At 32.2% G+C, this 27,842-nt stretch overlaps 2 protein-coding genes across 2 annotated transcripts; both read left to right on the top strand.

Annotated features, from left to right (window-relative positions):
- Positions 1–101: 101 nt before the first annotated feature.
- LOC132735830 (S-adenosylmethionine-dependent methyltransferase Rv2258c-like) lies at positions 102–8,007 on the top strand. The gene is made up of 6 exons (XM_060722835.1): positions 102–258; positions 961–1,142; positions 2,093–2,096; positions 2,247–2,346; positions 3,842–3,976; positions 5,872–8,007. Exons 2-6 carry the CDS (start codon positions 976–978, stop codon positions 6,432–6,434), a joined length of 969 nt encoding a protein of 322 aa, XP_060578818.1. The 5' UTR covers positions 102–258; positions 961–975; the 3' UTR covers positions 6,435–8,007.
- Positions 8,008–17,435: 9,428 nt separating this feature from the next.
- Positions 17,436–25,446, top strand: LOC132735834 (S-adenosylmethionine-dependent methyltransferase Rv2258c-like). Its single transcript, XM_060722842.1, has 5 exons — positions 17,436–17,564; positions 21,328–21,509; positions 23,490–23,683; positions 24,127–24,261; positions 24,704–25,446. The coding sequence occupies exons 2-5, from the start codon at positions 21,343–21,345 to the stop codon at positions 25,264–25,266; spliced, it is 1,059 nt and encodes a 352-aa protein (XP_060578825.1). The 5' UTR covers positions 17,436–17,564; positions 21,328–21,342; the 3' UTR covers positions 25,267–25,446.
- Positions 25,447–27,842: the final 2,396 nt, after the last annotated feature.

Here is a 27,842-nt window from a genome sequence, read left to right as displayed (position 1 = left end):
GTCAGTTATTATAAGCCCCGCCTCATATGTACAATCCTTGCTATGCATCTCTGATATTTATTAGTTAGTTCTTATAATACACTTGTACAGTACACATTAAAAGAAACTGTTGTTTGAGGGTCTGGTTCTATTTAGAACACTATACATATGTTAACGTGCGTGGGTATAAAGTTTATTTTAAGTAGGGTCATAATAGACTTTCAGAATAAAAATATTTTCACGTCAATTTTAACGGATTACTATAGTTTAATAATTCAGGTAAAAGATTTTTCCATTTTAATACTAAAATGACAATATCAAGTTAAAAGCTGTGAGAATGTTTTAGTGTTTGAAGGTATACACTGTGATATTTTTGTTACACCTTCTCAAACTCAAATTCAATGTTCTAGATTTATTCGACTTTTACAATATCATAATTTTAACATCTTAAATACTAGCGATTATGAGTTGTTGTTCAAGCAGTATTTATTGTATTAAAAAACGATTTCAAATATGAGTTTTTTTTCAAATCTTAAGGCAACAAAAATATTGCGATTTTCTTAGTTTTCTTTGGTTTTTGTTGTTATTTTAAATAAAAGATAAATATTTCGATTCTTTTAATTAAGTGTTTGAGAAAAGCAATTTATGGCATCATTTTTCTTATGCATACAAAGTTTTAAAAAGAAGGAGTTATTGTTTTCAAATGCTTTTAAATATGAAAGTTGTGTTTTTCTTGGCCAAACTTTGCGACAATAGAAGTATTGCGATTTTCTTTGTTTTCTTTTATTGTTTTTTTTTTGGTATTTTAAAATAAAATTTTGACCAAAGAAGTTAAAGAAGATTTCGATATTGTAATTAAGTGTTGGAGAAAACCAATTTATGGCATCGTTTATCTTACGTATACAAAGTTTTAAAAAGAAAATTATGTCTGAGTGAAATTATATCATTTTGTTCTAATGTACATATATTTTTCATGCACAGTTTTGATTAACAACAATGGAAAAAGCAGAATTTGGCAAATATTTTACAAACATATTTCAAGATGGGTTCATCATGCTATCAATTGGCATTGGGCATGACCTTGGATTGTTCAAGGTCATGTGTGAAGCTAAGGAACCTATCAGCAGTGAAGAAGTGGCCAAGAAGTTAGATCTTAAAGAGAGGTAATAAAAACAATTTTTATCTCACCTGCGCAAAGATGCTCAGATGTGAGATTTTGTGAAAGCAGTATGTCCGTCGTCCGTTGTACATCGTTATCCACATTTTTCAACAACATTTTCTCCTAAACCACTTAATGAATTTTGACAAAACTTTACAGGAATTTTCTTCGGTGATCCGCTACAAAAATATACCCAAAAGTCAAGTCAAAAGATTTATTCAGTAAATATGCAATGTGAAACATCGCAGGTTACAGGAGCTTACAAAGACTTAAAAATCTTCTTTTTTGGAGGCGCAATGCCTTGTGATGAGATATTTTACATAAAGCATCGTATAGTTGGGCCCTTATAGTTTTCTTATCATCACCCTAGAGAAAAAATTGACCCAACCAGGGGTCATGGATCTTCAATAAAAACTTGCTGTTCTCTTAACAAGAAATGTCCTGACCTTAACTATGTGATATGATACATTGTCTTGTGGATTGCTATCTAGTTAAATTCCCTTAGCAACCAATGACTAGATTTTCAAAAGTTTGATATCTGTAGAACTGTCATAAATGATCATTCATCTTTGAACACTTTCCGACGTAAGACCTCGATTTATATCTGACCTTGATCATACGTTTTGTGTTAACTGACATTACGATATCCAATTTTTTAAAAACGTTTATATACAAACAAATGCAATCCTTTATACAAAAGAAAAAAGAAATTTGAGTTATCTATACACCGTATACAATTTCAAGTTGTAAGTATATATTGGTGTGTCCGCCATCAGTTTATGTAGAGCTTTTCGTTCAATGATGGCTGAAAGAAAAAGTTTACAAATCAAATATAAACTAAATTGGCAAAGCGATGGAAGATTTGTGTTCAAGACATGAAGAAGATACAACACAACAATACAGAATTCCGTCTCTAAAATAGCTAAATTTAATGTATGCATATATTTTTGTCAGCAATGTAATGTTTGATGAGTTAGTCAATGAATATCACTAAAACTTCTTCCATTTTTTAGGTTTCACGAGGGGAAAGGGTTTTCAACAATGGTTGGGAGCTGTATCATAAAACAGGGCAGGATTCTAACCCTTTCACAGTCCCCAGCAATAAAAGACATCATTTGACAAAAAATGGGGGTTTTCGCCGGCTTTATTTGCTATGGGGATGAGGTCGAAGGCGGTAAAAGAGGCCTTTAAAAAGGACGGTCCTTATGGTAAAAGCATTCATTTTTCAAAGCAAATAGGCAGCAGGAACACTCGTGTTTCTATTATTTTTGATAATTTTATCTGATTATTTTTGTATTTCATTCACAAAATGGCATTTTTTATAGCTTTACAGCTTTTCAGGAATGCCAGATGTGTAAATATGTCAATCGCAACCACTCGGTCATTTCCGTCAATCTTCAGATATGGACCTCGGAATTGCAACTTAATGGTCACAGATTAGCTGTGAAAAAGCACGGGTGATGAAACAGTACTCAAGAAAGGAATACTGAAACCATCCATGTCGAAAAAGCCAAATAGAAAGAACTAAAGTACCACAAACACAACAATAGTGCTGAACGATCTATATTCAAGCTCTATTCAGCTTATTTAAATCAAATCCGATTGGGCCGAAATACAATATCCGTTCTATACTATTGTATATCTAAAGTCTGACGGAAAGGGCCGAGAAGTTGGGCTTGAAGGTTAATAATATTTCATACTTCTCATGGTGTAACTTCCCTTCACTCATAACCTTTAATTGATACTTCGTTACTGAAACTACCACATTTTAATGGCCATTATAAAACAGCAAGTGGTCTCTATTGTAGTTACATTATGCCTTTGCCTCTCTAATACCAGACATTCTCACATAACAACATGAGTTAAAGTATACACAAAATGAAGTAATCTTACTATCATTCTAAATTAATATAACAGTGTCATAAATGGAAACGTGGTTGCTCGAACCAACGATTCCAGAGTTAGAAAACACTTTTATTTTAAATACTTTCTATGTGTTTCAATTAGATATTTTAGGGAAACTTATTTATATTTTTTCAAACGAGACATGTCGGTCGCTTGAATGTACGATCCCTTGTCTTTTGAGACAGACAAGTGTACCGCAAATCCACTGCAACCTCCTTTTAAATTTAATATTTAAAACAAGCTAATTTAAATAGATTAGGAACGGAAATGAAACCCCACTTTTTGTAATTGCATTGCTTAACATATTTCCATGAAACTTACTTATAAATATTATAACCTTTGATTTGGCAAACTTTCACTTAGTTTGTGTTTTCTTGACAAGTTTTGTTTCTAAACAGAATACATGTTAAAAGAGTTTTCGCTTACATGTTCAAGACAATTTATTTATAATGATTCAGATTTTCTTTATAAACGGAATGTCTTTTCATGGATTAATCATTATGAATATATTCTCGTTTTCTACCTCATCAATGTTTGTTAATTTAATATTGTTAATTCTATATCAAAATAAGGATTTTATTAAATCCTAAGGCATATATAGTATTGTAATTAAAATAATAAAATAACATAAGTATGGATGTTCAAAGTGATAAATACAAATCATCAACATAGCAAAAGTCCAAAAATTTCAAAGAACGCACTACTTATCAATGCAAATTGTTATATAATTATATAATGTACAATGCATTCTTCGACTCGCAGTTTCTTTTTTTAAATATGATTGTGGTTCTATTTCAGGTATAAGTTACCACGATGAACATGCTTCCGAGTTTTTGCATTGGTTAAATAGTTATAGGGCACTGATGTGCGATGAGACAGTAGACAAGAAAATTATACCTTTGCTAGACCAGCAGGGAGTGGTTTCGAGACTGAGTACGTATTGTTAGCAGTCTTGACTGAATAAAAGTTAAAACTTTAAGAGTAAAAAACAAGATATTTTGTGAAACATGGATGTTCTCCTGATAGAACACAATAAGTCATGACACAAAGTCAATACGGTCCATCAAATAGTCACGAGGAGAGCGGTGGCACAGTGGTTATGATGTCTGCCTCTCAACCCAGAGATCATGGGTTTGAGCCCTATTCGGGTCACGACCATGTTTCTTCATATGACACCAGTATACTGGTTGGTTCCAGGAAGCGGACTCGAAAGTGATTAATATAAGTTGAAAGAACTTGTTTCGCAATCGAGCTAAAATAAATATGTTTAAACCAACCATATAGTCATGACACACCTCCTCACAAAATATAAGGACAGTAGACCTAAGCGTTCTAATTTTGTTGGTCATACGAGTTCTTTAATGTGACCGATTGGTAACCTTGACTTTTGACCGACTGATTCCAAAATCAACATGGGTTATCTGCCTCCACAACAAACCTGACATATGCGTTTTGTGTTCAAGGCAACAATGACCGTGACACATAGCTAAACTAACTTAAGTCAATAGCACCCATCTACTAGTTATGACCAACCTTTGAACAAACCTAAAAAATTAAGGCCTACTCTTTCTTCAGTTGTTCGTGTTCAAGACGATATAGTGATCTTTGCCTTTGACTTACCGGCATCAAAATATCTAACATACTAGTCATGACCAATCATAGGACTGTAGATCGAAGCATTCTTTATCTATTGTTAAGAAATTTTTTTTGTGTCCAATCAATGTCATTGTGACCTTTACCTTTGACCGACTGAAAACAAAAGGCTGTTTTTAACAAACTTCATGATATCAACCCTTGTGATAAATACCATCTCTGTCTCCCCTTTACCGTCGTGATCAAGTTATATGCATAATTGGACATTCAAGAGTAATACATTCTTAGCTTTTTAACGTTTTGATAAGAAACGATGCTCCATTTTGTATAGCTTGCAATGAATCTTTTTCTGTCAAATATTTCCATATTTGAATGCCATGTTCTTGCACATGTTCGAGATAGATTTAATTGAGTCAATTCACTTAGAGTTTTTTTTTAACCCTGATTGATAACTTAAAGGACCTAAACTTGTATTTTAAGATTTATCTAACTCACTTGTAAAAAACTCATTTTAGGCCTTACTTATTACACTTTTCTGCGCGTATGACCAGTAATGTGTCAGTGTCGCCGTTAAAGCCAAACAAACAAAAGATAGCGCATAAAAAGAAATTGACTCATAATCTAATTGAATATCGACTTACTTTTGTGAGATGTTAACCATTAACCATTATTTGAGTAAAAAGCGTTGCAACACTTTTCTTTTAAGGGCATTTTGCGCAATAAAAATGATTATTCTGGAGAAAATGGTGGCGAAAGAATGTTCTGAAAAAGTGCACACAAGTTTTTGTTCCAGGCTTAAATCCCGGAAAAAATATTTCCAGTCCAGCCCAGTCTTTTAAAAAAAAACATCAAATGTTGGGACTGTAGGCCTAGAGCTTTCCCTTCTCTTTGGTCAGGCATACTTTATGTGGTAAAGGCAACGTTGACCTTGGCCTTTTAGCGACTGATCACACAATCATTTACTCATGACCATCCTCTTTACCTAATCTTATGTTTGTTGTTCTAACCTTAATCCTTGCTAGTATTCTTTTTTAAGTCTTTGATCGGAAAAGAATTTTACTATGTCACTTTTAACCTAGAATTATTCCTCTCAAGAATTTTACATGGACAGACTTGTCTTTGGGCACATTAAACATTCAAATTGTTATATAGCAGTTATTTCAGTATCTGAAAATTTGATCATTGTTGTTTTTTTAAGATAACATATACATGTACTAGTATTTAAAATATTTTAGAATCTGGCATCAAAGTTCTCGACTTAGGATGTGGAGCTGGTAACCATGTCACTGCAATGGCGCAAAGATTCCCAAAGTCCACGTTCATTGGTTTAGATTACTCGGAAGCTGGTATAAAGCATGGTAACAAACACAAACAGGAAAAGGGGTTAACTAATGTCACATTCACTCAAGGGGATGCGCACAATTTACCGGATGAATGGGCAGAAAGTTTCGATTATGTGTTTGTGTATGACGTCCTACATGATTTACCAAACCCCCACAAAGCTCTAGGACAAATCTACAAAGTATTGAAGAAAGATGGCTTTTTCAGCCTCATAGAACTGGGTTTCCATAGCAACCCAGTCGACAATGCAGATGATAAAGGTGCTGCACTGTATTATGCAGCTAGCACTTTCATATGTCTACAATCCAGTATGTCAGGAGAACCTCATATAGGATATGGTGCCTGCTGGGGAAGAGAAAGTATTGAAAAAGCATTGCTTGATGCTAACTTCAAAATCAATGGAAAATCATCATTGATTGAGATTGACGAGGAAGCCTTTTTTCTCTGTACGAAGTAGTTAACAATGGAAAGCCAGCAAATGACATATTTACTGAAACATTGTTCAGTAACTTTTCAGATATGTTCTAAAATGATTTTATACTCTTCTTTTAATAGCTAGAATATATTTTTATTTATATCTGTTTGCATTTATGTATCAAGAAAAATATACTTCCTGTCGTATCAAAATTATCAAAACTTTACTGAAAGAGCTTAACAGTACACTGTATTCGAAAATCGTTGTTTTCAAAATATCAATAATATATTCAGTATATATATAAGACTGTTTGAAACAAGATTTATCATTAAGTTAGATTCACAAAATAAAGCAGATTTTAAAGATGACCCATGCATTTACAATGCATATAATGGTTTCGAACGGTAACTCAAATTAGTTATTTAGATTTTAAATGCTATTACATGCATGGTTATGGTTCTGCTCACGTTTGGATAAACCAATTTATACTGGATGACATATTTAACTTTGTAGTGGACACAAATGTACAAGATTACACCATAAGAAACAAAATGATTGTTATGCCCTAATGACCAGCGAAGATAAAGCAGTAATATTTTCTAGTGTTGGGCTGTCATGTTTCTCATATATGCTTCTTTTATGCTAAATACGCTTTTGGCCATAACTCAGCTAATCTCCATTCAATTTGAGACAAATTACAAAAGTGGGTAAATGTTCATTATGACTGTTAAACATCACAAAGATTTAAAATTTACATTTCTTGCCTACTTAGGGGGTCATAATTCTGCCAATATCCGATTAAAATTGCGTTAATTCATAAGTTGTTCCTCGAATAAAGTTTCATTTGGTATCACACACGGATTAATTGGAATTCGACTTGACTCATTTCCTTATTTTGATGCCAATCATATAAAGATATTTTAAAATCTAGTACGTCCATAGTGACACAAGTTAACAAGTGATATTGCAGTGCGGGGACAACTGTCAAACTTTTCTCATTTTTAAAAGCAAACACATCAGAGAATGAATATAGAGTAAAGAGTTTTCAAAGAAAACATCATTGTTTTGTACAAAATTTCATATTTGACCATAACAGTTAGCGTTGTCATAATAGTTGTTTTGTCCCAGTATGATCCAATCTGTTCATTTATAACAAAGTTATAAAAACTAATGAAAATTTCAGAAAACTAATCAAAGGCAATGTATGCCACTTTAAAGTCAATGTTTATTCAACGTACAATGTATTAGCTTTGCAAAAAGCATTTGTTTAGTCCAAGTTTGAAAAAGTTCGTGATAACGTAATATTGTTTTGTTCAACTTCAATATTTTTTTACGGTCAATGTGTTAATAAGATCAATATCATACTTAAATTACTCAGCATATTTTTTTCATTTCAAGTATGATAAAACAAAGTCGTCACAATGTCAGCAAAGTTCAATTAACTGACATTGACGGTAAAGACTTTTTAAAGATATATGTTAACCTTAAAAAAATTCACCATGTCGATTTGTCATCAATGTTGTTATGTCAAAGTATGGTAAGAAAATAGTCAAAGTCGTAAATGAATAACGAAGTTATAATAATTAAAACTAAATGAAAGAGCTTGAACATAATGGTCATAAGATTCAAGATTTCAAGATTTTATTTCAAAAGGCATAAACATTTTACAATGTCCGTCGCCATAAACAGAATGACGGTTACAAATAGTATATGAGAAAAGTATGTAACTGAATACAAATAATTTTTACATTAACATTCTTATATTGTAAAGAACACATATCTAATGTATAACAATATATATGTTTGTAAATAATAGTATTCTTTGTATACCAATATCAGTATTTGAAAACAATCAATCATTCGTTCTATCACGTAATACATTTGCAAAGTAGATATATTTTGATAATCTATTAACAGTTCCATGCTTAGAATTTTTCATTAAAGATATAAATTTATGTAAGGTAGGCCAAGAGCAATAATATTTTGGTAAATGTTCTTTCCTTAATTCCCTATAAAATGGACAAACAAGTAAAAAGTGATATTCTGTTTCAATTTCATTCATATTACATTTTAAACAAATTCTCTGATCTCTGTCAATATTCCTAAATCTACCTTTTTCTATCATAAGTCTATGTGCTGAACATCTAAATCGTGACAAAGCTTTTCTAAACTTTGGATTTATTACTAAAGAAAGGTATTTTTCAAAATCAAAACTATCTTTTATAATCTTATACGTCTCTAATTTTGATGAATTACTAATTTCCGATAACCATTGTTGATTATATTGATCATATATACGTTGAATGATGGTTTTTAAATCAATAACATTGGGATTATCAAAAATATTAGCAAATCCTAAATTTTGAAACACTTTTTTTAACATCAATCGACCATTTATTAACATATTGATTATTTCTATCTTTCATCATTAACAATTTATACATAAGAGAATCAGGCTGTTTAATTATTCTATACCAGTATTTAACAACACGTATTTTGCGTAATATTAACAATGGTACCCTTCCAAATTCACCATATACAGCAGCATTTGCTGTTTGCTGTCTTACACCCAGAAGTTGCTTCAAAAACTTTTTATGAACATGTTCTATGTCTGGTGCATTATGCAAACCCCATACTTCAGAACCATAATTGAGAATAGGCATAATCATGTAGTCAAATAATTTTAACTTTTCCGATATTTCTAGAGATACCTTATCAAAAAGTGAATTAAGTGAGTAAAGTGCCTTTAAAGCTTGTTCTGACAAAGATTTTTGTGCTTGAAACAAGCTACCGTTTGACGAAACAGATACACCTAGATAAGTAAATTTATTAACACATTTCAAAATTTGGTCATTATACATAAATACATCATTTTCTTGTCTAGTACCTTTTTTACATATCATAACAACTGATTTTTCTGGATTAACAGTGATTCCCCATTCATGACAATACATATATAGTTTATCTAGTAACAATTGTAAACCACTTTTCGTATATGAAAACAAAACTGTATCATCGGCGAACAATAACAGAAATAATTTCATATCTTCTAACGTAAACATCTCAACATTATCATCATACAAATATTCATACATATCATTGATAAAAAAGATAAACAACAAAGGAGATAATGGTTCGCCTTGTTTAACACCATTATTACAGTCAAAATAATCAGTTACAGACCCATTAACTCTAACACATGCTTTAACATTTTCATACATAGCTTTTAACATTTTGACAATTTTAGAGGAAGCTCCATAATTCAATAATTTTAACCATATACCATTCCTATATACAACATCAAATGCTTTACGAAAATCAATAAAGGCACAATATAATTTCTTTTTCTCACTATTAATAACTTTATTAATTATAGAATTTAAAACAAAAATACAATCTATGGTGCTTTTGCCGTTACGAAACCCATACTGGTACTCCGATAACAAATTGTTAGTTTCGGCCCACTTGCGCAAACGTGTATCTAACATTGAAGAAAATATTTTAGAAAAAACACTGGTAAGGGTAATACCTCTATAGTTGTTTACATCATCAGCATTACCTTTTTTGGGGATTGGAACTATCATACCTTTTGTCCATATCTCAGGATAAACACTATTCAGAAACATAAAATTAAACAATTTATAAAGAGAAGGAAGTAAAAGATCACTACATTCTATAAATATTTCACTAACCAACATATCTACACCCCCACTTTTACCTCTTTTCAAAGAAGAAATAGCTGATTTTATCTCAACAATACTAAATTCTTTATCAAGTTGTTCAATAACATTTTCATCTAAACTTTTCTGATTCAATTCATCCTCAACCTCATTATTAATGAAAGCACTATTTTCCGCAAATAATGTTTTAAAATGATTGAAAAAATGTTCTTCAGAAATATCTCCAGCTTTAGATTTGTTGTTTTTAATTTTTCGTATTTCTTGTCAAAACTTTTGAGGCTGGTGCTTGGCTAAATTTTGTAGATTTTTCCTCTGTTTCCCATTATACTCAGATCGTGCTTTTCTTTTAGCTTTTTTATATACTCGTCGTTTACTTTTTAACAATTCAAAATTTACTACAGATTTATTCTTATTAAGAGATTTATTAACAGTCCTAAATTCTCGCCTAGCGGTCTCACATTCTTTATTAAACCATGGGCTCTTATACGTTCTAACACATGTATTATTTTTATTACACGTAGTTTTACCAAAAACACTTTTAGTTTTATCATACAAAATATTAGATATTTCATTTATTCCAGCGCTAACATTAGTTTCTTTTGAAACAATACAACTAACAATGTCATTTATATTAGACAGCTCAGCAGAAATAACGTCTCGGTAATAATCAACTTTTTCATTATCCCATACAATTTTTTCACATAATGTAGAATTATTTGTAACATTACATTGTTCATAACTATTTACATTTAAATCAACTTGGATAGGACAATGTGGTGAAAAAGTATATAAATCATGTACTATAAAATTTGAAACCAGGGGAAATAAATCCTCCGAGCATATAGCATAGTCAATTAAACTATTACCGTTCGTTGACAAATAAGTAAAACTTCCGGTCCCGGCATCATCGCCAACTCTCCCGTTTATAATATATAAATTACTGCTTTGACATATTTCTAACAATCGATTTCCAGATGTATTTACAACAGGGTCCATTGAAAGTCTACAAGGGATATTAACAAATTGATAATCATCACCGTCGCTATTTTTATCAATTACAGAAATAAATTTATCATAGTGCGAACATTTTTGAATAAAATCATTCTTACCGCCACATCTAGCGTTTACATCGCCAATCACGGCAATTTTTCCTAAAAGAGAGTATTTTCTCACGCCTCTTTCTAATAATTCAAAAAAGCCTTCTTCGTGCATGGTAAAATATATAGAATTACTGGGCGGGATATATAAACAACAAAGGTAAACATCACTATCTAAATTGAAAAAAGATTTACACAGTTTAACCCATATAACACCACTATTGTCTATTTCAGCTACTGTAATACCACTTTTTAAACGACTTCTGTAAAATAAACATACACCCCCGTGACCTCTTTTTGAGTTTAAGCTTTCGGGTCGGGGAACTGAAATGCATTCATACCCATCTATTTCGTACACATTATTGATTTTTTGCCAAGTTTCACATAAGAAAACAATATCAAAATTTACAACAAAATTCAAAAAGTCTTCATCATTTGAACAGTTACCTAAACCTTCAATATTCCACGATACAATAGATAAGGCATACTTTTCTCGTCTGTCCTAGAAATTTGGTACTCCACGAGATTCCGGATCGAACAATATATTGTTTATATAGAGTTTATCGCGCACTAATACTGCTCTTTTGCCCTGCTTTCTGGCCTCGATCATTTCCGGTATAAGAGCCTTTCTTCTCTCTTTAACTTCTTGGGGATACTGCTCAGTAACATTATAATTACTGTGTTTTAAGTTTACATGTTTTAACGCGCTTTTAATAACAAGCTTTGATTCGGTGTCTTTTAACTTAACCACGATCGGACGTTCTTTGCCGTGAACGAATTTCCCAATTCTATGAGCCCTATCAATCTGTACTTTGTTATCAACCTCCGAAATTTTCAGTACATTTTTACAAAAATCTATTATTTTGGCTTCACAATTTTCATAATTTAAACCTGACGTCATATCCGGTATAGCAGACGATGTCGTTGACTGACTGGCCTCATCCGCTACGTCACTGTTTGCCCATGCTGATGTGGTTTCACTATGGCCTAGATATTGATCACCTACGACCTCCGTATGAACTACTTCTTGACCCATACCTGTTAACGGTGATTTTGACTGTAATTTGCCCTCGGGTATTCCAAAAAACATAAGATTGTCACGCATAGAGCGACATTTGAGATCAATTATTGAATCTTTCATGTATCTATTTTCTGTTATCAAATCACGATTTTCTCGTTTCAAAACTTTGATATCATTTTGTACAAGCGTTATATTGTCCTTGTTTACAGTAGTGCATGTAGAAAGCGTGTCATACTGTTCGCTTATGAATTTCTGACTATTTTCAATGTCACTCATTTTCTGCTCCATACTATTCAAACGTGAAGTAATATCATATACCGATTTTTGTATAGAATTTAACTGACTAAGTTTCTGATCAACATTGTCCAGCCTTTGTAATATACACTGCAAAATTTCATGATGCTGGTTCGATTGGCTTTGTTGAGTAGGTTGGTTTTGATTTTGTTGAAATACAGGAGACCCTGAGTTAAGATTCATATATGTTGGCGTATAAGGGTATACAGGAGGTACCGTAAAAGATTGATTACCCTGATTGCAAGCTGCTGGTAATGGTGTCGATATATTCGTAGACATAGTATGTTGTTGTGCAGATGTATTGCCCGCCATTCCGCCTTTTGTTTGCCTTTTTGTCTGAGAGTCTTTCTCGTTAGGTGTAATATCTTTCCGTTTCTTACCCATTAAAAGCAATAAATCCAATCACTTGAATAGTTAGAACAATAGTCCATAGTTTAACACCAAATAAAGTCCAATTTATCCTTTAAATCATTGCTTATTTATTATTTTTCACACAAGTTTCAAGAGAAAAAAAATTGTACCGCCATTCTCACGCATGCGCATTATAACCAATAGACATTCTAAGGTAACATTTTAATTACTCACATGTCGGTTTTGTCATGAATGCTGTTTAATCCAAGTATAAATTGAATGCGTAAATGAATTACAAAGATTTAATACATACCCGTGCCTCTTTTTGCAACTCCGTAAAATGGTATTGCACGGTCGTAATATATGTCACTGACATACATGTACATGTATTTGATTTATATGTTTTGCCATCAGTTTATTTCATGCTTTCCAGTGTTTTATTGTAATATATCAGATGATTATATTCTGATAAACCACTAGTGAAATTTATAAAATATAATTTTCACTGTAGCCGGACTATATCTGAATGCGGATGAAAAGAAAATCATATCTAAATGGAATAACAGGCAAAAATAAATGCCGTCGTACGTAAATTTTGCTTCTTTAGGAAAAGTAAGTCGAACTCACCATAAATCATGTTAAAAATGTAACAAAATTAAGGAAATTTAACAGAACTGTATTTCAAAATTGATGATGTGACGTCATGATATGATGACGTCACAAAGGAGAATGCGCGACGTTACGCGGCAAAATCAGTAAAACATACTTAAAATCACTTAAAAAGCATGAAATAAACAGAAAATTTATTTGTTTTACATATAAGATTGAAATATATTTCATTCGTGAACACCAGCTATGATATTTTCACTTCTGGCTACGCCACTCGTGAAAATATTGCATCTGGTGTTCACTCAGTGAAATTATATTTCAATCTTACATGCAAAACAAACAAATATCCTCTATGTAATTGTGTTCGAATAAGAATTAAATCTATCCATGAGACAATTACAAAGTTTTGACAATAAGTTAACCTAACCTTGACAGTCAGTTGGATGAAATTGATTGATTAAGCGAGACTTACCTGTAAGTTGAAGGTTGATCATAATTTCATCCAGCACAAATCTCCCTTAGGGCTCACACGCCCACCCACCCTTCCCGTTAGATTTGTTTCCTGCTTTGATTTCTTGCACGCAAGACATTGTTCTAAAGTTTGACCAAGCTTGGTGGTTGATGCTGCGTCGGTAGTCTGTGTGAGCCGTAAGGGAGATTTGTACAGGATGAAATTATGATCAACCTTCAACTTACAGGTAAGTCTCGCTTAATTAATCAAGTCATTTATACTAGCTGTACTACGGCAAGTACAATGAAAACTGCGCTAAGCTTTAAAATAAGGGTCTACTTAGTCAGCTTCACAGATATATGATGACTGTTATATACACGGGGTCTCTGTGTTGTCTAATAGTGACATATAACATTTCAAAGCTGCATTCGTCCAGGTCAGCCCAGGATCTTTTTTCAAAGCTTATGTTGCTACTGTGAAAATATCTAAATCAACAAGATACCAAAATGACAGATATAGAAATTGCTGATATTGTTGGTATATCATCGGGATCCGTTTATAAGATTTTGACTCAAGAGTTAAAACTAAAAAAAGCTTTGTGCTCGATTGGTTCTGCATCATAACAAAAAGCCACCTATGTAAAAAATGCCAAATACTTTTATAAGTACAAAACACTTGACAATCGGAGAAGTTTCTAACTGCTTACACGTAATGAAAATTGGGTGTATTATTTTGAGACCCAGAAACATGTCAAGAATAAGCAATGGTAATGCAAAGACCAAAATAGACCAGTCATTGCCAAACGAATAAATTGCGCGGGAAAAGTTTTGTATACCATATTTCTCGATTCTGAAGGAGCTATTGTTCATATATCAGTTCCCGACTTAGAGGCCTTTGCTTAATTCAAAACAATGTAGCTGCTCACAAGTACGCGCTTGTTCAGGAGTTCCTAGAAAGGAAACAGTGGTACTATCTCCCTTAGCTTATTCATCGGACCTGAGTCCCTATGGTCTTTTTCTTGTTTCCCTTATTGAAAAAAAGTCATAGGCTTTTCAAGTGTCTACAGGGTGTGCCAAAAGAAGCGTACTTTTCTGCCTTCACAGAGTGCATTTCAAGGCAAGAAAAATGTATATTTGTTAAGGGTGAATACTTCGAACGGTTAAAGTAAACGGTATATGACTGCGCCTCATAACGCGGTTTAAAGAATCACAGTGACAAATTTAAATGAACGCCCCTTGTAAACCCGTTACTCTTATTTTATCAATTTATCAAACAAAAACAATATAATTTGTACTTAATGTTTTTGTTATTGTTGCATTAAAAGTAGTGTACTTTTACATAAAGTCTATCTCTATTTATCACAATTGATTATGTTTGTAAATCAAGGCCGGTTTGCATTAAATTAAAGAATAAAACGTGAAAAATGTTATTATTTTATAATACTGCCAATATTGCATATGATTACAAAATTTATAAAATAAAGAAACAAACGGAAAGTTGTAGCAAACTTGATTGCGCGACTCTGGAGTAAATTCAGTTTATCGAAAAATGAATCTTATAGATATCGGATGGTAATTTTTAGGAACAAAGCTACTGTATATCTATCTACTGTATATTTATCATTAACATGAGATTTCACTCCCGAAAAAAGAAAAAGAAAAACGAAATGGTACTTAACCATTCAGTCAACATACATTTAACCAGAATACAAATGATTTATGTGTGCAAATAGCTCCAGAGAAAATTATTTTATTCTTTATCATATAAAAATATTGATTCCTTACACCAATATTACTTATTCAAATCGTTTAAGATATACTCCACATGCTTTTCTAATCAGTAGTTTTTGGCTGTCACATCGTATACGGCCTTTAACATTGTGTAAGGAAACTTACCAAATTTGTTCAAAACCATATCAATTTAACATTGACGCAATACATGTTCAGAGTCGGTTTTAGTCTTGAACGAGTTTTGTTTTAAGTAAATATAGTAAATATTTTATGTTATATTTTTCTGGTTCTTCGGGATCATTGATTCTAGCACTCTTAACTGTTGGAAATTTAGTACTCCACAAGCTGATGCTAGGGGAAGTGAGGGTTGATGCACTTTTTATAGTCCCTTATGTACAGACTCAATCAAACTGAGTCTGCAATTTTCATGTACTTTTGCTGATTTTAATGCTTCCGAGGGATCACTTTTTCCAGATACTTATAAATCACAACAGTAGGTGTCAAGTGCCTTGTGGCAGCCTTAACAATTAGCCCCGTACTTCACTTCAGTGTTGTTATAGTTTTCTGATCCTTCGGGATCATTGATTCCGGCACTTTTAAGTGTTGAAAATTGAGTTCCGCTCAAGCCGTTGCTAAAGGCCGAGAGGGATGTTGTACTTTTTTTCCACTATACTCACTCAGGCCGAGTCTGCAATTTTCTGATACTCCTTAAGGCCATGAAAATATTTTTTCTATAGTTTTATATTTTCAACAGGAAAATACATTGATTTTCAAATATATTTATTTTTATTACATATGTTTATTTATTTACCTATTTTTATTTGATCGTCGTATAAGTCAGATACAATTACTGTATTTTTTTCAAGTGTCTTCTTACACAAACAATTTAAACTCGACTCCACCACGGACAATTTGTTGTTTATCCTTGCAAAGCGCCTGTAAGAAGAAACTTCTAAAGAAAGATTCGTTCTGTATCAATTACATAATTTTACGGTTGCCAAATATACATTTACCGTTTGTTTTTTACATGTTTACATTTAAACCAGGTAGAATGTAGGACATGCTTTAACCTAGAATGTTGTTTATGCATAACTACGCTCGATGAAATATACAATACTATCCATAAATACCTTGACAAGGCTTAGAAAATTCATTTTGGTTGATATGTGCAAATAAATTCATAAATATTTATTGTAACTTAAAAGTATAAATAATATAAATAACTGTAATCAAAATAGATAATAAAGTAATTTTAGGAAAAGCGAAGAAAAAAATAACGTCAATTTATGCGCATTTACAATTTTACAGAAACTTGAAAATCGTTTGAGCATCTTTCGCATGTACTAACTATGCCTCTGTCAAACAGTAATATTTAGTCAAAGTATAATGAATAAACATTTTCAAATCTGGAGGATTGCTGGGGTTTATACCACAAGTTTTTACAGACGTTGAGGTCGACATTACAAAAAACACTTTACGCTATCCTGCACACAAGAACAATGATACTTGGACAAATATTAATTTTAAAACAATTTTGAATTTGGTGCATGAAAAATAGAATAACAAACCAAAAACAATCAAATATTCATGTCCAGGTTAGAAATATATTAAGATGTACATAACTATTTACCATACATGTATAAACGTGCATAACCTTTTAATCCCATTTTTGATATCCTTCAAAATTTGTTAATATGAATAAGTTTATATTATTTTTGAAACCTTTTTCATTCATTTAAGCTAAGAAACAGTCAGTTTACTAGGTATATAAAACAGGGTTACGCATATTATACACAAATCAATTTTCTAAGTTACGGACGGCACTGTATTTTAACAGGGTGTTTGGTTACATTACAATCAAAATGCATAACGGCCTTGCTGATAATAACAGTTTGAGGGAAATGCGCTTCAATTTGTATAGGATATCTCGTACATTCAGGTAAAATATTTCCTTATTTTGTATACTTTAACAATAACCTGATGCTTTGGTGATTGCTTGAAATATCCGCAAATACAGTTAAGTAGAAAGCTGTTGTACAGGATCTGTTTCGTTGTCTTCAATGTCGTTTTCATTGAAAAAACCCTGACACTTGAATTTGTTGTTGATATTACATGTATAATGCAATGTGTCCAACCATCTGTTGCAGCTCATTTTATAATGACTTGCCGGTTTTCTCGAAAGAAAAACGACATTGGATTATTTGGAACAGAACTGTGCGAAACTGAACTACTGATAGTACTAGTATATGTACATTATGTGCACATTGATTCTTTTAGCAGTAGGCCGTCTGTCATGGATTGAGTTTCTGTAAATTACACAATGATGGGTGGAATTATCCCCTTTTCTCACAAGTGCTCCGTGAAAATATATTAGATCACGGTGCTTTGTGGGTGAAACATTCATTTTTTATTATAAAACAAAACTTATGGCCCTTGATGGCATGAGTGGATAAACAATAGCAAATAATCTATGATACAATTTATGTTACAATGAGGCATTAAGGCAGTAACACCGAAATTCCACATAAGCTTGTTATAAGTGCTTGATTACAATATCTGTCATATGAATCAGAAATAATTTACATTTTAATGATAATGACATTAACTCTGGAAGCTCAAAAGCTATCCAAAGCGAGGCATAAAAAAAAACAAAAAAAAAAACAACACCTGAACTTACAATATCTCATTTTAACAGTAGAAATCAACTGGAACCCGTTTTTATAAATTCCATTTTCAGTCACCATGATATTGACATTGAAACCGGTGGGAACCTAAAAGCAATCCCAATCTCCACATAAGCTTGTGTTCAAATTTCACATCCATTTTGTCAAAATTGATATAAATGCATGATTAAGTGGCCTTCTTTGCGCATATTGTGCAATTTTGACTGAGTTGTTCTGTAAAGATGTACCTTGTTACATCTTAGATAATGTAAGCAGACCTAAATATCATTACCTTGTTACATCTTCTTAGATAATGTAAGCAGACCTAAATATCATTTAGATAACCAGTTTCAGACACATGCAAAATATCTTCTGTTATTTTGAAATAATTCTTTCCCCAGATAATTTCAACTAAAAAAAACCATCGTAAAATCAAGTTTCAAATTGTGTTGTGTTATATCTGTAAATCTTCGGTCTACTGAAGACAATAAAAAGAGCTGCACCTTTCTTTATTGAAATTGCGTCAGGGTTAAATTGTATACCCACAAAAGCACGTTGCGTTGAATGGCGTTCAGGTACTAGTTACCTGCACCCTAGTTACCGCACTGTCTGTCGGGGATAAACTGCTAGTTAATTGGCTACATTTTTCTGAGGTATAAGTTTTAAGACGACAAGGAAAGGGATAATGATACAAAATCATATCCAGATGCTCTTACATTTCTGGTGTTTTGTATTGTGACGACAGGGATTTTTGTTGTGTTTTTGCCTATAATACAAATGAGAAAAGACATCAAAACACTTGGCAATCTGTAGTCAAGTGTTTTGATACTCAATCTTTCCTATCGCATAATATTGTTGTTTTTTGCTTGTTAAGCTTTAGAATAGCATGCTATTTTAAGCCATATCCCTTATCATTTTCAAAAGTAAAATACCGAAAGAAAAAGTGGTTGTATAATGAAGTAAATGTAGATTTTGTAAATGATCTAAATTATCTTGGTATTATATCTTTAACTATTGAAGCCGCATGCCTCCAGAATCATGCTAATTTTCATGAAAATTTTGAAAATGTACTAAAAAAAAACATTGAAGTAAACAAAACAGTAATGTCTTGTAAATTACTAAAATAGGTCAAAATATGCAAAAATAGCCCTGACTGCGTTAGTCAAGTAGTAGAAATATTGTGGTAAATACTGAAAAATCAGTCATTTATAACACATAACATATAAATAACTTGAATCTTGATTTAAAAAAAAAAATCGTAAAATCTTAGTGCATTTTTCTCAAGTTTTATTTTCTTGAAATATTTTTGGCTAATCTGGAGGTATGCAACTTTAAAGCACGTTTACGTTGAATCAAGAACAGTTATTGGCAAAGCTGTGTATAAAGCCTTGAATATTTTATTTAAATTATTTATAAATCGTAAAAATTAGTAAACCATTTAACTCTTTTGTAAGATCAATTCTTTATTACGTAACTTATATAGGTATTGTGTTACAGTAAGTCAATTGAAATACAAAGAAGCCATATACGTTTTTGTAAAATGATATTAAAATAGTGTTAAAATAAATGCATGCAGTTAAAGAAGTATTAAATACTGGTTATTGCTACTACAGATATTGTAAAAGTTTCTATAATGATTGTTATAATGGTGAAAAGTGGTTTACAAATGTTCAAGATATATATTGTTCAAGTATGAATGTCATTATTGCTGTTAAATTATTGTAATTCCGAATTAATACAAACGTATTATCTAGCATACAAATAAAAACATCTTCTATAATATGTAAATAGATACATTGTTATTGTACTGATTTTAGGACATGCATATTGAAGTCAAATAACTTAACTAGCTGTTTGCAGTTGTTTACATATTTATACTTATGGAACGCCATTGCTGTCGTACATTGTTTCAGTTTTATTTTTATGTTCCCTTAGGAATAGGGGGAGGAGAGGATAGGGCCAAAATGTGTAAATCGACCAATTAATTCCAGTAGTTAATTGTGATTAAATAATAAAATGAAGTCTGAGGTAATTCATAGTATTTGTCATAAGTTCAACTGATCAATCTATACTTTTTGTCAGAATCAAAATTATACACAATCTAAATGTAAAACATATTCGTTACTCAGGGGTCATGACCTTTCTTTTGGTCAATGTAGACGAAAGTTTTAAGAGCCCATCTTTGTATTTACTGTTAAATTATTTGTCAAAAGGGCTGACGGCTTGAATGACAATATGGACTGCAGTCTAATATACAGCTTTTCAAGGACTAAAGATATGAATATCTATGCATGTTGTCTCGCATCAGCGCATATTAAGGCGGTCGCTGGAAAGCAATATGTACAGAGTCGTATATATGGATTTTTAATGATAATAATAATAATAATAATAATAATAATAATAATAATAATAATAAAAATGATGATGATGATGATGATGATGATGATGATGATGATGATAATAATAATAATAATAATAATAATAAGGTACTTCCTGAGAAGGTCTCCCAGACACCATCTCTCGCTTAAGGATGTCGGTGATAACATGTTTTGTTTGGTTTGACGGTTTTTCATTATATCACCATAAAACTATTTACAAACGATTTAAGATAAAAATGGCGTTCCATATGTCTACGTTTAATAACGGAATGCAGTAACAGTTTTCGTTTTTAACACTATTATGACAGACAATATTGTGTTAAAACTGTGTGCGTGTAGAGTAGTGTATGTAGTTTTTGCAAGTATGTACTGTGTGATATTTTCTTACACATTATGTAACTCAATGTTTTAGTTTTAAAATCAAACTTCAGACGACATTTGCAATCATTTTTTCCTTTTATCTTCGATAGTAGCGCTTAGGAATTGTTGTTCAAAGACAAATTATTATATTCAGACGCTTTAAATAACGTAACAAGTGTTACAGTCTAAAGCAAAATAAAAGGCTAACTTTTTCTTATGTATGTTCTTAAAAAAATATTACGTCGAAGTAAATTTATATGCATGCTTGACTTACCTTCATAATTATATCTTTCATGCACAGTTTTGATCAACAACAATGGACAAAGCAGAATTTGGCAAATATTTTACAAACATATTCCAAGATGGATTCATCATGTTATCAATTGGCCTTGGGCATGACCTTGGATTGTTCAAGGTCATGTGTGAAGCTAAGGAACCTATCAGCAGTAAAGAAGTGGCCAAGAAATTAGACTTTAAAGAGAGGTAATGAAAACAATTTCTAGATTAGAGTCTCTACCTACACACAAAGTGCTTAGAGATGAGTTTTTATGATAACAGTGTGTCCGTCGTTTATCGTTATCAACTATCTCTTCTCTCTTATTTTCCACTCATCAATTTTGACCAAACTTCACAGAAAATTCCTTCAGTTGGTCCTGTTCAAAATTATATAAATAGTTCAAGTCTGATGCATAGGTATGTCACAGGAACTTACATATCGTTTTTAAAAAATCTTCGGAAGGCCTTGTAATTAGACATTTAATAAGAAACATCGTGTGGTAGGTCTTTAACGTGTTTAGAATTAAAACAATCGACTCGAAATTGTCATGGGATTACCTTATATGATTACTATAAAAACCTGGAAAAATACGCTACTCCGTTCATGCAAGGCTAGAGCTTAAAAATTTGGCATGAACATTGTCTAGTGTATTGCTACCAAGTTTGTTTAAATCATAGCCCTTGTGTCAAAATTGAATAAACAGCCATTGACTTGCCTTCTTTCCTAGTGATTTCTATTTAAACCACGACTAATGGCTTTCAAAGCAACCAATAACTTTACTTTGCAAATATAGACTTCCAAAACAACAAATGGTTTTATTTACATCCATTTATTTTTCTTAGCAACCAGTGAACAACTATTGTCTTTCCATAGCAATCAGTAACGTTTTGGTGACAGATTTCAACATTGATATCAGTTGAACTAAATTTGAAGTTATAACTACTTTTCATTCAACATTAATTTTCCTTATCATCTAGAGTCATTTTAGTCAGTTAAGCGATACAATAGAAGGGGCATCAAAGTGCCCTCCTTTTATTGGCCTTATAGTGAACGTTTTTCTTATCTTTCTCTGAAAAGAGTCAATGTATATTCGTAGTTAAACTCTCTCTGATAAACGAATCATGTCGATTTTAGTACAAAGATAAAATGGTTGTCTTTTTTTTTTGGTAAGAAAATCGAGAGTAGATCTTGGTCTACATAAAGTAGGAATGTGATGTCTGAAAAACTTTCATAAATGTTTTTTTTCAACCGGACATTATCTGACGTAAGAACTGGTCTTATATCTGACATAGGTCTTATTGGCATGAAGAACACTTTTATACATTGCAAAATTAACCCTGAAGAGTTATCTAAACAGCTTTTATAATATCAAATCGCAAGTATACATACGAGTTTGTCAACCAACAGTTTCATGTTAAACATTTCGTTCATCATTCTTTTATGTGGGGAAGCTATCCAGCTAGCTAACGGAACGTCGTTGGTTCTACTCAGGTGCCCGTTCTTGCTTGACATAATGCACGAAAGGGTACCTGAGGTCTTCCTCCACCAGTAAAGCTGGAATGTCGCCATACGACCTTTTCTGTGTCGGTGTGACGTCAAACCCAATAAATCAAACAAACATTCATGGCTTTAAGAAAACATGTTATCACACACCCGCGCCGATTTTGCGACTCCGTAAATATGGTATTGCACGGCCGTGCATATATTTTGACGTGACGTCATTAGCGATATACAAACATAGTGTAAAGACGCGCTAAATGTTAGCGTTATACTATAGGCGCGTCAATGAAAAATGACTCTTATTTCACTTTAAACGGTCTTTATTTTGGGTATGTAATAAATAGAATATTAAATTCGTGTAAGTTCATTACTGAATTTATTGCACTCTTTGAATAAAATAATATAATGCTCGCCAGAGGCTCGCATAATATGATGTTATTTAACTCGTGCAATATATTCAGTATTGAACTTACATTATAAACTCAATAATATAAAAAGCACCCCTATGAAAGTTTTTGAACATGACATAAATATGGTGTTTTATCCGTTGTGTACTGTTTTGCTCGCCAACTATATAAACTGAAACTTCTTCACATTTGTATCATTATTGTTATTATCATTATACTAGTAATGTTTGATGTGTGTAAGTCAATGAATATCACTAAAACTTCTTCACATTATTACAGGTACACGAGGGAATGGTTGTCAACAATGGTTGCTGCTAGTATCATAAAGCAGGACAGAGATTCTAACCTGTACAAAGTTCCCGAGCAATATAAAGAAATTATCATGACAAACATGGGGTTTGCGCCGGCTTTATTTTCTGTGGGGATGAGGGCGAAGGCGGTAAAAGAGACATTTAAAAAAGACGGCCCTTATGGTGAAAAATTTTCTTATATCTCTTTGAAAAGACTCAATTTTCTTATAAAGTAGGCAGCAAAAATCCTTGTGTTTCCATTACACTAATTACATTGCTTGCGTTCGAATGAAACATTTTGACAAAACTTGCCAATAAAATACCGATATTTAAAACGAGGAAATAATGTCGCTGTAACCAGGACTCTTTATATTTCGGGTTTTTTGAACAAGCCAAATTATTTTGTAACGTAAAAGAAAACACTATTGTTTTTGTTATTACATTGCTTTTTTTAAGTTAAATGAGATATTCTAATGAACTTGCTGATATATCTATATCTAAATCCTTTGCTTTGGCAAAGTTTCACTTAGTGAGCTTATTTGTTGGTAAGCGTCGCTTCATAAATCAAAATAGACTAAATGTAAAACGTGTTTTTCGCGTTTATGTCCAAGATTGATCTATTCTAGGTATAAATTTCAATGGCGAAGAAGGAGCCGATTTCTTCCAATGGTTTGACGGTTACAGGACATTGATATGCGATGAGACAGTAGACAAGAAAATTTTGCCTTTGCTTGACCAGCAGGGAGCGGTTTCGAAACTGAGTAAGTATTGTAATCTTATTCAATGAAGATTCCTTTATGTTAAATTTACCCTTTGTGTATTGAAAAAAAGTTTCGTGAAGTTTGTACGATATACTTTAGAGTGAAACGTTTTAAACCAAACTTATATGTACTTGTCTATGTACTTGTCACGGTGACCTTCACCTCTGACCGGCTGATTCCAAAATCAACATGGGGGGTCTAGTTGTTTTCAGCAACCTCCGTACCAAACCTCATTTCTGTATGCCTAAACATTCTCTATTTATTCGTCGGACAGGCGTTGTTTTATGTTCCATGTTAAACTTCCATAACGGACTCGCCCAAAAAATAATAAGGCGTTATTTACTTATCATGACAGACCTCCACACAAAACTCAACGTTCTCCAGTTGTTGGTCAGACAGATGTTTTGATTTTTAATGTGCACAAGTATTTGAAATATTTCAGAATCTGGCATCAAAGTTCTCGACTTAGGATGCGGAACTGGTAACTATGTCACTGCATTTGCGCAAAGATTTCCAAAATCTACTTTCATTGGTTTAGATTATTCGGAAGTAAGTCTAAAGCGTTGTAACGAAAGTAAACAGGAAAAAGCCTTAACAAATGTAACATTCACCAAGTGTGATGCGCACAATTTACCGGATGAATGGGCAGAAAGTTTCGATTATGTGTTTGTGTATGATGTCCTACATGATTTACCAAACCCCCACAAAGCTCTAGGACAAATCTACAAAGTTCTGAAGAAAGATGGCTTCTTCAGTCTCATAGAGATAGGCTTTCATAGCAACCCAGTCGACAATGCAGATGATAAAGGTGCTGCACTGTATTATGGAGTAAGCACTTTCATATGTCTACAATCCAGTATGTCAGAGGAACCCCATATAGGATATGGTGCTTGCTGGGGTAAAGAAAATATTGAAAAGGCATTGCTAGATGCAAACTTCAAAATCAATGCGAAATCATCACTGATTGATATTGATAAGGAAGCCTTTTTCTTTTGTACGAAGTAGTTAACAGTAAAAAGCCAGCAAATACATATTTGCTGATACATTGTACAGTTACTTTTCAAATGTGATTTTAAAGTAGATTTTTTATGAATTCATTATAATACCCAGACTATTTCTTATATTTGTTTGCATTTTTCGTGTATCCGATGTACTCTCTTCCGAATTAAAATTATAAAAACTTTACACAAAGAGCTAGTTGTGTTGAAGAGAATAGGTGCTCAAAAATTATTGTTTTCGAAATGCTGATATCATATGAAAGGTCTTTGTTGCCATTACTGGACGGCGCGACATATACGATTAACAAGATTTATTATTCTACCCGTATACTGCCTGTTTAAAGCCAGGACTAGAGAATTGATACCGCATGAAAACAAAATGGACGACAATAGATCGCAAAAAGGGGCGCCGAAATGGCACGCCTTTCACTATGTTTTCATAAGGCTACCTATATAGATGTATATAATTAAAATACTATCTTTCTGTAATAATATCGAAACTAGTGTGTAAGCTCCTATGAAGTAAACAATATCTAGAGTATTCCTTTTAAAAGAACTTTTAAAAGAAGAGGCATTAGCTCTGTTCTTCAGGAAGAGGTCTATTTTAACCCAATTTATATTCGCGGATATGAACTTTCGCGTTTTGTCGATGGTCGACAATTGCGAAACTATCTATATTAGTATACACCTTCAAAATTTCCGAAGAAAAAGGTTTCACAGACCCGGAAGTGCGATAGTTTGTTAAAAAAGTATTTTACCGGGCAACCATAATCGTGGTTAATTTATGTTTATTTTAACTATAACAGGTACCTTCAAATAGTTTAGAAACCAATTTGTACACTTTACTGGATCACAATTCGGCTAGCACTATGTGCATATAAACACAATTTTGTGTACTTCATATTATGACAATGATCTTGATATCAAAACAAACATAAAATTGAGTTTTTAGATGTTTTACAACAATTTATTATATTTTTTGTTGTGCACTAATAGGTGCCTAAAAAAATCCGAATACTTTCGGTTGTGTAACTTTGTGTCAACAACGTCTGGACGTAAAAAAAAAACCAACACTTTTTAAACAATTTTTTCGCAAAATCCTGCAGACGTATTAGTACAGTCCCCGAGGACCTTTTGTGTGCAAAAAAGGTCCATAGATAAATGTTATACCAATGTAAAGCTAAATGTTTGAAGTTTACAAAAATTTTGGGTAGACATGTCAAATCATGGTACGTTTTCAGAAATCCAAGATGGCCGCCAAGATGGCCGCCAAATTATTGAAAATGACTAATACGCAATTTATATGATAAAATGAGTTCTTTTTTTGTATTTATTTTGGTACAGGTGATGTTAAAACTTCACATCCTATTGGAACAATATGAAAATGGAGGCATTTCCATTATTTTTTCATATTCTCAAAAATTATCAAAAATTGATATGGGGCTGACATTTTTTCCTACCAGCTAAGGCATAGCGGTGTAAATGAATATTTTTACCACATACTATAAGGTTTGAACACATTCATACTAATACCACCCTTATTTTTATCTTTATTGTAAAATAATGTGGATTCTGATATTCTTGAAGTGGGTGGGGTAACAAAAAATAAGTCTCTGTATTTTGTTTACTGATTTGTTATGATAATCAAAACTATGTATAGTCAACATGTATTGCACTTTGGCATGTACCTAAAGTTATAAATAATTAAGAAACTTAGACTGATATTTTGTTAATCAATATTCAACATGTTATGTTGCCATGGCAACGGAGAAGTAAAATGAAAGACACAATGAAATGAAATGAAATGACACTTTCAACTTTTAGCATTTAAAGCATGTTGTTAAGAATGACACAAACTTATAGATAGATAATCTGTGCACAAAGCCATGGTAACAATTTGAAAAAATAAATGTAACATTAAAAGAATAGAGTGAAATAAGAATCCCTAAAGAAAGCCCAACGCGACAAAATTGAAAATGATGCAGGCTCGGTTTGATTGAGCCTGTTCAAAAAGTCACATTTAATTCTAGCAAATTATCAACACAGATAACAGCCGATATTTTGAAATTAGATGAATAAATTTATTTCAAGAATTTGCATCATGCATTTGCTTTTTTCAAACTGCTATACATAGAAAAAGGTCATGTCAAATGTGAATGTTGTATGTTTGGAAAGGATAATTAATGGTGATAATAATAAGTAAAAGGCAGTCTTAAGGTAGAAATGTATATAAACATTATCAAATGTTTGAAACTGTACATAGGGTAAACATTTAAGACTTTGTAGCTAAAACCAGAAATGAATAGGTCTCTACCTGGTTCAAATTCTAGGTCAACCAATATCAAATTTTAATGACAATTGAATTTATTGTTGAGTTCAAACTTTTTGGTTGTAGCTTGTATTATGAAACTCATGCTTGCATTAGATGAAATTCTAGGTCAACTGATCTCAGTGTATAATTCTGCATCTAAAATTTTACAATCAAAATACAAAGAGATCACTAGAACAGATTAAGGTCAGCTGGCATGTCATATTGTATCTGTTATCAAAATTTCTTTAGCTTCAAAAACAAGAAAGTAGTTC

This window comes from Ruditapes philippinarum, unplaced genomic scaffold (genome assembly GCF_026571515.1).
Source record: "Ruditapes philippinarum isolate M1 unplaced genomic scaffold, ASM2657151v2 ctg7448_1_1_1_1, whole genome shotgun sequence".
Lineage (NCBI taxonomy): Eukaryota > Metazoa > Mollusca > Bivalvia > Venerida > Veneridae > Ruditapes > Ruditapes philippinarum.
Note: the sequence above shows the minus strand (reverse complement) of the source record. Positions and strands in the feature narration are given on the sequence as shown.